The sequence below is a fragment of the Sceloporus occidentalis genome, unplaced genomic scaffold (assembly GCF_023333645.1).
Source record: "Sceloporus occidentalis isolate IW3139 unplaced genomic scaffold, rSceOcc1.0.p SCAF_198, whole genome shotgun sequence".
Taxonomy (NCBI): Eukaryota; Metazoa; Chordata; class Lepidosauria; order Squamata; family Phrynosomatidae; genus Sceloporus; species Sceloporus occidentalis.
The window spans coordinates 1,123,966-1,136,261 of NW_028317178.1; the positions used below are offsets into that span (position 1 = coordinate 1,123,966).

The window sequence follows — 12,296 nt, forward strand, 5'->3', positions numbered from 1 at the left end:
GTCTAGACGGCCCCTTGTCCAAGTAACAATGGTGACCCTTTGGGATCCCAATACAGAACCAAACCATTCAGTACTCTGAATGGATACAGATACATGCGCCGAGTGCCACTTGATATGATGGTCGCCTCTATGATGTAATAATAACCAATTAGGTCTAAAACTGTAGGTATAATACTGGCCATCCCAGCATGCATTGCTTGTCATGGTTCTTTCTACGGAATTCTACCTTTTTTTATGAGTACAGTTTCCTCTCCTGGTCTAGACTGGTATCGTACCCTTGACATCGTTAAATCTGATCTGACTAAATTTATGGAAGTTGGTATCTGCTCGGAGGGCTCTGCCGTCTGCATATGTTGCATGTAGATTTCAGACAGAAATTTCCATAATTATTGTTGGTGCGCTACGAGGAACGAAACATAGTAAGGACAAGGGACTGTGTCCCCCAGAGGCGATGGTTAGAACATGAAGAGGAGAAAGAATAATATAGTTTACTATAAATGCGAGGATAAATCCTCCGCTAGCTAGGACTTTGTTCTTTCTGCTTGCGTTTGTCAGGTTCCTTAAGACGTAGAGGCATCATTGCGCTTGTTGGGGTGAGTTCAGTGGGTTCCGTAAGACGTAGAAACATCATTGCGCTTGTTGGGGTGAGTTGAGTTGGTTCCTTAAGACCTAGAGACGTCATTGTGTTTGTCGGGGTGAGGTCCGTGGGTTACTTAAGACGTAGAGGCGTTGTTGCATTTGTCGGGGTGAGTTGCATGGGTGCCGTAAGATGTTGAGATGTTGTTGCATTTCTCTGGGTGAGTTGAGTGGGTTCCTTAAGATGTAGAGACGTTGTTGAATTTGTTGGGGTGAGTTGAGTGGGTTCCTCAAGATGTAGAGATGTTGCTAACTTTTTCTCTGACTTACTGGATGGGTCTTCACAGATATCCTGGTGGAAATAGGTAGACATTTTCTAATTAGAAAAGGGTCCTGCTGTCCTGACAATTATAACCATTGTGGGTACACACCAGCAAACTCACAATAGATCCTTCCATCTTGATCAAATTCACAGGAGATCCATCCATCTTGATTTAATTTAATTCAATCACCTCTAAGGTGACCCTAGAGGTGGATGCCCTTAACTAGAAGGATTGGAAGGTGGTTGCAAGGCTTCTTAATAGGGGTTCAATGGTTTTAAAGTGTGAACCTTTTCATAACATTGACTTGAGGTTGGCTTTCAAGACAACGATGGTCTACAAAGAGCTCTTCATGGAGTTCCTGTATTATCAACCAAGTTATTTACATATTTGTGAGTGGGTACTGGACAGCTTTAAATGTATGAGTTACTGTGGCATTACTGACCTCACGTTGGCTCTCAAGAAAGCAGGTCAGATTTGAGATGGTCTACAAGGTCCACAACACTCATCATGCATAGATATTTGTGAGTGCTTGCTCATTAGCTTTAAGTGAAATTACGGTGATGTTACTGTGAAATTCCCCTAGTGTCATCTCATCATGTGTGGCCGGTGAAGACCCTCCTGCCACATTAGAACATAATTGAGAACCAGAAGGTGGAGCAAAGTAGTGGCCCATGAATAATATCGCTTCTGGTGAGGTCCCCATGAGATTCAAGGCCCGGATCTGCTACAACATATGACACAATGGTTTTAATGAAAAATATATACACGTTTTGGGCTCGTTTATTGCCCCACCACCTTCAACATCTGGCAATAATGGCCCATGATGACCCCACCATGTAAAACTGAAATAAATCATGGAGTATTGCTGCAGAAGAGATGTCGACGTGATGTTCTCTACCAACGTGTACCATCTTACATCAAGCATGGCTTCTTGGTGGACGATTGAACGCTTCAGCAGCACTCGAGTGCTGACAAAAAGCAGGCTCCTAGTCATCTAATCCCCCGTAGGAAACATCATACGAGGACGAGATGAGGGAGAAAATCCAGTCTGAGATTGATGGCTAGACCAACAGAGACTAATAGGTAGGTTCAGTGCCTGGAAGTGAAATGGAGACCGGGCAAACTGGTCTGACAGGCAGAGGATAGGTGCAGGGCCTACAAGAGCGCTGAGGAAAGCAATCACCTAGTTAGACACGCGGCTCGTAGATCAAGGAAGGTGAACGTGGATGGAAGGCAGAGACAGACGCACTGCTGTGGATGGATAGGTATTGAAAGGTTGATAGAGATTACGAGTGATAGGTGGAGAATTACCCACTGATACATACAGGAGGCTAATTAGAGACAGAGAGGAAGGACTCGGAGGGCTGGTTGATTTTATTCTGCCGGACAGGTGGAGCTGAGACATATCGGTTCAATGACATGGAGTGACATGGAAAGGATGGGACACGGGTAGAGGCATGCACTTAGCAGGAGAAAAGCACAGCTATTCCCACTGTAATAATACAGGTAGCCCCCCTGTGTATACAAGCTGGGAAGAGACCCCCACGGCTGCGAGGAGGACGCCAGTCAATCGCGCATAGCTTGCGGGGCTTCTTAGCTGCCTGTCTTGCGAGGCATCTTCTGCCGAGGATTCTTTAGCTGAAGTTGATATCTTCTATTGGTGGCGGGGGGACACATTTGAAGTTACGTGTGCTTTTGGGATCTCAGAGGTCTCATCTTCAGAGAAGCACGCCATATTTTTCTCGTAGGAGTTTGTCACTTGGTGGAAACCGAATACAATTACCCGGCTGAGTTATGGGTTTATCTATTGGATAAGATTTGGCATCTCACTGATTTAACTATACATTATACGGAGGGGGGCACACTGATTTAACTATACATTATACAGGGCATCTCGCTGATTAAACTATATACTATTTTGTGAGTTTAAGTTTATATAGAACGTAACCTCGACGGCTGACGTCTCCTCTCCTGGGCTTACTTGACCTGATAAAGGCTTGTTAAGCAGGGGAGGGCTCGCTACCTTCGATAAGGAATGCATTAAGGGTCCGTCACTTGCTGTGGCCGAGAAGGAAGAGACAAGGGCCGTCTGGGCTCTTCCAGCTCCACAGTGAAGCTGCCACACCGCGTCTCCTCCGAAACGGCCTTCCCGGCTTTGACAAGGGGCAGATGAGACTAGAAGTTATCGTGCCGGCTTTTAACTCTATGCGGCAGCTGACGGCTGCAATAAGCATCTGCGCATGGCTCACAGCGAAGAAAACCGAGGCTGAGGGCTCAGCAGATCCCGCGTTAACCCTTTTCTGGCACCAGGCGACCTCCACTCGGGCGTCGGAACCAACCCAAGCGTTACATATTGGCCTTTTCATTACGCTCCAATAGAACATTGTTACAAACATTACCATAGATCTACCTGAAGCGTCTAGAGAACCCAACATTCCAAATCCCCTAAAAAAAAAGACAGAAATGACCAATGAGATGTTCCTGCCGATATTAAGATTTATTAATTGTGAATTAATAAAAAAAATGTCCTTTTGGAACCCACAAATGATCCGTTGGCGTTCCATACGAGTACTTTAACATATTTTTCACTTTTTTTTAACATTATTTCTTCTCACCGCTCACATTGTTTTCTCTCCCGCTCTTCAGCCGCAAAGAAAGAAGCCAAATTCAGTGTCCGCAGACTGTCCATTCGCCCCCAGAATGCCACGGCTAACTCCGTGCCCGGCTCTAAGCTCTGCCTCCAGATGCAGGAACCCGTTCCTCTTGTTAATAATCGCAAAGGAAGCCTGTTTTTGCCCTGTGACCCTTCCCTGTTGCACCTTCGGTTACTGGGTTCCAATGACACAAGGAACCCCGCCAGCGTTAAGCTACAAAGAGCCCTGAGCCTGCCGGGCAAATACTGCTACCATCCCAAGCAACCTGCGTTCAACCAAAAGCTATGTAGGTAGACTCAGAAGTCCTAGAGGAGGACTCTTCTAGGACTCTCCTTACTCCTGTCGCAACGTTAGTCTTTGCTGTGGCTTATTACGGCCGGGGTGTCCTCGGGCTGTAAAAAATTGACACTTACAAGCAAAACTATTTGAGAAATTTTACGATGTTGAAGGACAATTGCCCCCCCCCCCAGGTCCAGGAAGTCCTGTTTTTAATGATGGTGGACTTTTATTATGGGTGGTTGAGGACTGATTGTGGCCCAGTGGGGTCTTTCTAGGGAAGTTGTACCAACACGTGGACCTCATGAATTGAGTATGTTGTCCACTTTACTGGACAACCATCTAGTTGACCATGGTATTATCACAAATTAGGAAATGATTAGGGAACTTCTTCTAGAAAATTAGCTGACCGGTTAGGCTGGCCCTTCCAGAACAGAACCCTAATTATTATACCCAGACAGTTTGAACTATACCCGAGCTGGTGGCTAACAACATATAGCGTGTAACTAAAACCCATACTATCTGTCATCTCCCAGATCATTCGCGTGCCGCCATACCTCGTCCTTTTCTGTTATTGCTTTTGCCGCCGTGGTGACCCGGGAGGCGGGGGGTTCTGCTGCTTTGACCCCTTCGTATCACGCTGTGGCCTTTTCGCTGGTATCAGAGATGTCTAGAATTGATACTTTGTCTGGCAACCGATACATAAATGAAGACCCTTGTTTCGCAATGGAATATGATGGCGCTATATAAAAATATATGATGGCAATATTGCTACAGTGTTAACATGAATGTGTGGGTGTCTACTAAAGCCGATATACCAAGATCTCATTTAGAAGCATCTTTACTCTCCCTTGGATTTCTCCCCAGCTGTGTATCAGCAAAAGGCTTTCCACTTGCTTCTTAGGAATACTGAAGTCTTTCCTTTCACTTACCCGCTAGATGAGCCTTTCTAGAGAAACCTTATGAATCTAGAACGCAACCCTCAAAAGGCTTATGTATACCATAGTCCAACAGTCGCCATGTTACCACATTCTTCATCATAGTCCGACAGTCGCCATGTTACCACATTCTTCATCATAGTCCAACAGTCACCATGTTGCCACAACTGTCCTCGTAGACCGACAGCCACCATGTTGCCACATCCGTCCTTGTAGTTCAACAGTCACCATGTTCCCACATTTGTCCTCGAAATCTGACAGCCACCATGTTGCCACATTCGTCCTCGTAGTCCGACAGCCACCATGTTGCCACATTCGTCCTTGTAGACCAACAGTCACCATGTTGCCACATTCGTCCTCGTAGTCCGACAGTCACCACTATTGCTTACTCTTCATTCACTGTATAGATTTCATTAACCTCCACCCTACCACCCTATTTTTCCATTCTATCATTTTTCGCAATCATTTTTACACACCTGTTTCTAGCCACAGTAAAGACGGCACGTTGCCACAGGAGTAAATCGGTTGTGGAGATGGTCCATGACATAACTTACAGTGTTTGATGTTATCCAGACTAACTTTAACCAAATTCACCGCAGAGAAACCCGCTTTTCTTGAAAATCTAAAAACACCAAAAAGTCTTAGTCCCAGATGCCCAAATATCAGAAAATATACCCCTATAAAGGACAATTTACTTACTAAAACATCTATCTATACCACCTAATGCACCCACTTCTCCTGTATGATCATGAAAAGCCAGCCCCAACGCATTTCACCTGAATGTGAAAATGTAGTCTCTGCATTTAGAATTCAACTATTCCTATGTGTTTTGTTTTTTTAATTTTACCTATTCATATATTTTTAGTTTATTTTTTTTCAGTGATTGACATAAAATCTCTTATTTTATTATTAGGTCTCACTGGCCATTTGGTAATGTGAAATTATAAGGCTGATAGCGCTATCAATTCACGGGTTGGGAAAAAACCCTATAATTTGGCGGAAGCAGCACAAGCTTACCTAGATCAGATAAAGTTTGGAGAGGACTTTAAACCAAAAAAGAGTAGAAAGACACATACATAATACAGATTTAGCAGGCATTCTTAAATGTATGCTCTACGATGTGAGGTCAGATGATGCAACTCAAAGTTCCATCTGATGATGTCACACCCACCTGGAATTTGCTCGTGTTATCAGGCGCCTTCAAAGATGTTGTTCTGTCTCAGCTGGTTCCTCATACTTGATACTATAGGAAAGAGGTCATTGTTGAGGTCCGTCTTTTTTCGTTGCGTCTCTTAAGAAGCGTTGAGGTTTTGTGGAGGTCCATGGAGATACAGAATACATTTTTAACCCCTGATGACCAGCTAACTGTTTTTTTGACCAAACATGCCATCGGATTCTCTGCCGATCCCGTTGTAAAGATGTGCAAACTTTCCAATAACATAGCCCTTAGAAATCCATCGGCTGAAGAGCAAGATTGTGCATGAACTGTGAATCCCCTACTTGTTGTAACAGTTCTTTCCGCATTTTGGACCGAATGCGTAATATCTTCTCCTTCTCGTACTCTGTGTCCTCACACTTAATCACGTCCCTCCTCCTGGCTTTAGATTACCTTTGGTGGTTGATGTGATTGACTGACCCTTGTTATGTGTTGTCTTTTCTCCTTCAACCTTCTTCTTCTTCTTCTGTTAGTTTCTCGTTGTGTTCTGTCTGCAGTCCTCCTCACTCTTCCCTGCCTGACCGCTTTGCCTGTGTTTGCAGTTGAAGATGACCAACATTCTGCTTTGTCGCCTAAAAAAAAGCAAAGGAACGGAGGAATGAGGCACTCACCAAACTCCTCGCCCAACATAAGGTAAGAGAGAAAACCACAAGCAGAGCCACGTACCAAACGTTACAACTCACTGGTCTCATGTTAAGTTCAAGGCCGAGTTTCTAAAACAAAAGGTACTAGGTCTCCCAATTGTGGGCTCATTTAGGGTTATGCAGGCTCACCATTCACTCAACGGTGTCCCATGAATGCCAATGTTAGATGCTGAGGAACATATGGGGCCTCCATCTGGTTTACATGGAGAGAAACCAATGTCCTTCAACTTCACTCCTTGCCATAGCTTTAATTATCACTGACCTGCTGACTGTCTGGACTTCTAAACACTGATATGACGGATCGGCCCTTGACCGCAGTAGCCATCATGTATCACGTGCTTGAAGCCCAAATATTTGTTCCAATATTCCATTTTTGGAATTTTTTAAAACTATATACTTGAATATGAGTTGTAATTATCACATTCAGGCTGATTTTGTGCCACGATTTTGAAAATGTTGTCTAAAAAGCCATCCTAAACTTTCAACGCAAGTTATGTTGAGATATTACCAAGCACCTTCTCTCTAGTATCCTTATACAGACGCCACCAAAAAGTTGGCCAGTTGTTGGCTTATCAACGTTCGTGGCTCAAATGACAGTTGGCTCTGAATACTCCATAGCTAGATTGGTGGGATGTCACGGCTTAGGTGCCATCATGTCCCTGAGTTTGGTCTATCGCAATGCATGGGAACGTCAGTGAGTTAAAAGGTTTCTGATCACCTGAAATCTCACACATTAGCGAATAAGCCACTGTTAAGGTTGGCCCGTGGTCCCTCCTAATGCCCCCATTCAAGTGAGCTGTCCATGGTACCACAGCCGCTTGGCTAGACGGATGGTGGTCGTCCATGGTGCTGATACGCTGGGACTTTTCAATGTGTCTATATTCATCTCTATTTTACTACAAAATATATGTTTCAGCTGGAGAAATAAAGGAATAATTAACCCCAAAACGCAAGACGCTTGGGAGAGAAAGCCACCAGCCCCACCGGTGTTGTTAGGTGGCCTTTTAGAACCGGAGTACTTATTCTGTCAGTGGGTAACGTCGGAGCTGGGGAAATTAAAAAAAAAACAATTTGAAAAAGGCGTTTGAAACACGTCGGCTGTAAAGCGGGAGCAGTCTCCGCGCGTCCTGTACCTTCGTCTTCACAAACGAGCGATGCGGCGTTAATGACAGCAAAGGACCAATCAGCCCGGCTCCGTGATATGCTAGCCTTAGGCAAGTCTCCCTTTGAAGCGGGGCTTCTATCCGTTCACGGGGACCGCGTTGAATGTATTACCACGATCCGAGGAGAACCTGAGAATTACCTTCCCTTTTATGCCGTCAATTGAAATAAAATCTTCGTTAATTGATTTGGACGGCGAAGGGAAAACGGGAGTAAAAAGAGAAGAAGAAAAAAAACACACAAAAAAAAAAAAATGGCAGGTTTCTCATCCGGCTTTGTATGGAAGTTACACGACGCAGCTGCGACGCGACAGAGCGGTAATTAGGACATTAGAAAGTTTGTAACCAGCTGCTGAGAAGACAGGAATTCCAAACACAAACTCGTGATGAGGAAACGGAAGGCTGTCTCGTTAGGGAGGGACACCGCGAAATTCAGGGTTAAATTCCGATGAGATTTTACTTTTTTTTTTTTATTATTTGAATTGAACATTTTTTAACAAATTTGAATTGAAGAAATTAAAAAAAAAAAAAAAAATTGAATTGAAGAAAAAATATATTTTTCAAACCAAACAAAATTTTTTGTATTTTTTTTTTAAATCAAAGAAAAACGTAAATTTTTTTAACTGAAGAAAAATTGTCATAAATTTTTTTCCATTAAAGAACATGCAAAAAAACAAAAAAAAAAACCATATCCTTAAACCAATATATGTATCTTAATTTCAATAAGACGTGGACCTTGTTTGGTTTTTTTTTTTGGTTAACCCTTTAACGAGACCTCAAAATAAATAATGCATTTTATTTTTTTACTGAAAAGATAAAACCTTCCATGAAATAGCTGACATAATATTACCTTCTGTCGCAGTGAAGGGTAATTTGCGATGATTTTTTTTTTTTTTATTATTAGACTTCCAAAAAGTAAAAAAAAATATTAATTGGCCTGCGCCGAAACATCTCGTCCCCTTTTTCCCCGTTCTGTTAAATTGGGCTCCTTCCTTTGATCTTGAGTGATAATAATTCCAAGGAGTTATTTACACAGCGTTCATGTACTTCAAAGCCATGTCAAGACACCAAGGTTTTAGGGTATATCTTTACCCTACGGGCCGTGGGGAATTTAACTGACAGTTCAGTGCGCTAGGTGAATATTTTTATTTAATTTTTTTTTTTTAATGCCGTTGCCGTTAGCAAAACATCAAATTACCAAATACCAGACAGTCAAGCTCTGCAAAAAAAAAAAAAAGCCCGTTCCTCTAGGTATATTATACCATATATATTAAATACTTTAGCTTTATCCGCTCCATTTTATCTGCAATAGAAAGTGATGGGTGTAGGTTGCCTTAGGGTGAGTGTTTTCTTTTTTTTTATTATTTATTTTTTGTTTTCTACACAATTTTTTTTTTTTGTGTATTTATTTAACTTTTTTTTCAGCAGCTGAAAAAAAAAAAAAAAAAAAAAAGAAGAAGAAGAAAATGAGGCTGACTAGGGTATCGTACGTGGCTTCTTACAGACCCCTCCAGCCCCGGAGGCGTTTGTAAATAAGTAATGATTAACAGATTGGATACGGGGTTTTTGAAAAGTCTGGCAGTGTCAGCTCGTATGATGAGGTGGGATGTTCAAAGTGGGAGCCGTCTTTCAGGGCTTGTCAGAGGGACGCTGTAGGGAAACGGCGTTCTGAGATATGAATGAAGGAAGACAGTTTGAAAAGAGAGAGGGAGAGAGGGAGAGAGGGTGTGGACGGAGCGAACGGTGATCTAGAAAAAAAAAAACAAAAATTGGGGGGTGGAAGGAGCTCCAGAGGAGACTAACAAACAACGTGTGAAACTTAACGGAACACGAGGTGTTAAAATGTAGAATCTCGTGATTTTACAACTAAATTAGAAGAAAATATCTTTTATATGTAGTTGGGTTTCTTTTTTGGTCTGGGTCGCGTCATTCCAGCGATGGACATTATTAAGGCCTGGGGTCCACGCTGACGGGATGTCTCGTTCCTCTGCTGCATCTCTGTGACATTGGCCCCTGGACACGTATCCTCATCATCAAGTGGTCAGCATAATTACGGTCATCCTTGTGATTTCCCAGTACATGCACACGAATGAAAAAGACCTCGAAACCGAGAGACGGGGGTCTGACAAAGTTCTTCGTGGATCAGGAGTAGGTCAAAGGAATTTAAGAGGCCCGTCACCCAAAATATTTTATTGTCCCTCCTTTTTTTTGGAATAGAGAGAATACTTCAAGTTTTTTTTAGGTCCTTGTTTTTTGCCGGTTAAAGAGATCTACTCAGCTGATGCATTCCATTGGTCGCTAAGGTGATTGCACCATGTTTACCATTTTTCACTATAATGCTTCTGTAGACATATTGCGGAAAAGCACTACAGGTTGGTCATCTGGTTGCACCTTTTTGGTGGATCCCATTTTCTTTTTCTTTCTTGTTGCCTACTCGGTCTTCTCCGGAGGTATTGTTTTTCCTTTTCTCGCCTATCCCCCCCTTGTCATCCTGATAGCCTTCTTCCCCCATCGCCTTCCATTCCACCGTTTTCACCTGTTCTCCAACCCACCATCCTTGTCTGGAATCTTCTGCTTCATTATTCCCAGGACTCCAAGGTCATTTGCCCAAGGGACCCCACTCTACCCAATTTTATGAGGACCGGTTAGAGACACATTGTTGTATCTGCGCCAAGATCCCATTAAAGCAACTGCCTGGCTTCATTCTCCAAATCAAGAATCCAGAAACGTACCCTATAATTTTTAAGCTGGCTCATCGTAAGATGAAGGCCTCCTGGCTCATGCGCATTGGAACTTCTCCTTGGATCACCTATAATGTGTGGTACCCATTGCCTCCACAGGTCCTAAAGGGAAAATTTGTCCCAGCAGATGATGCCCGTGTATCACTGCTTGTCGCGAATCATTAGTTTTGTGTCCGTGACAAGCTGTCATCGCTGACAGTTGTGAAAGAGAGCCGTCTCATGCATCTGCTTCTGAGCACTAGTCTACCCTGTAAGGGAAGATTGAAATGACAAGGTCCCATGAGTCGTACCGCTTACCGGACCAACGCGTTCCTCTCAAGGGCATGTGAATTAATGCCGGCCGATCCTGCGACATATCAAGATTCGGCTAATCGTCGAAGATAAAATATAACTTCTATATGAGGCACCTCCTGGACCAAGAGCTTCCAACTTTTAGAACATGGAGCGTCACATAGCTTTTGCTTCATAAGCTACTGGCTAAATACCCTGGGCTGCCAAACAGGGTAACAACCTATGTAAAGCCCCATGGGACCCGTCAACCATCGGTTAGATGACGCTTTAATTGTATCTTTCTGCTTAGTATTGGTGAAGATGTCCATAAATGTACAAAATCAGATCAATAGATCTCTACTTCATGAAGACCTTCATGAATGGTCTCCAAAGCCCACCATCGGTGATTGACCATGATCCTTGGTCTGTGATCCATCAGGATCCGCAGAGATTATGTTTTTAATCAAAATTTTTAAACCTCCCCGGGAAATAGTTGCTGAAAATTATTATTTTTCGCCCATTGTTAAATTAAAGATGGCCGCTCCCGTATACGCGGTATATCTACGGACACGTTTTTTTGTGTGTTGAGGAGCTGCAGAGACGGCGTCTGTTCTGATATTACACAAAGCGCTTCTATTATGCAGGTCCCCGGGCGCGTCTCCCGTCTGAGTGAGTTTTGTGGTTTAGCTGCAGGCTCTCTGTCCGCGAGGCAGGCTTTTTTCGGGGGGTTGCCTTCTGGCATTTCTCTCCGCTCGCTTTGCTCTTTCGAGTCTAAAGCCGTGTTGCTGGTTTCATCTAAATGTACTTAACGCAACGTTTCCATCCTCCTCCTCCTCTAGAGAGATCGACTATTAGTGTCTGAAACCCGCAGAAGAAACCTTTTATTTCTTTTTTCTAATTGATCAAATTTTATTTATTTGGTAAAAGAGATTATTCATGATCCATTTTCCAAAATGATGGGTCCAATGGAAAGCATTTCCGAGGGACCCGTTTCTTTTCGCGTTCGGTGATGCGTTCTGATACATTGTTGGAAGTTGGTGTCAAGATTCTAAAGATCTCCTCCTAAATCCTGAAGATCAATGGGGGGGGGGGGTTGAAGGTTTTATGAAGGTGAAGCCTTCATAAAAGTTTCTTCATGGAGGCTTCACCTTAAGCACAAGGATCTCCGAGGGGCGAGGAGGAAGCCCAAAATGGTCAAAAAACCCAGCTAGATCTGAGCCCCCCTGGCTATGTATGGGTTAAGTGGATTTCTATCCTTGGTTTGATCTTCGGGAGATCTTTTTCTTCCTTTTTTCCTTCTTTTTCTTTTTCGTCCCCCCCTTCACCAATGTGATTGGCATCAGAAGACGCTCAGCGTAGCCTCGGCTTTGCAATTTTGTATCGTGTGTGACGGGCGCACGGGAGGGAGGCCGGGAGAGTAGACATCCCCTCTCTCCGAAGCGACACTCTGTTGAATCTTTAAAAAGCCGTCAGTTGTGAAAAACCAAACCCGATTGGG

General features: G+C 43.5%; 1 protein-coding gene across 1 annotated transcript in view; it reads left to right on the top strand.

The window, feature by feature from the left end:
* The window catches only part of LOC149278205 (calcium-activated potassium channel subunit alpha-1), a 120,855-nt gene that overhangs the window by 91,085 nt on the left and 17,474 nt on the right, over positions 1-12,296 (top strand). The window contains exon 20 of the mRNA XM_089502208.1: positions 6,526-6,616. Within this exon, the coding sequence (XP_089358334.1) occupies positions 6,526-6,616 (91 nt within the window). The remainder of the gene's footprint in view (positions 1-6,525; positions 6,617-12,296) is intronic.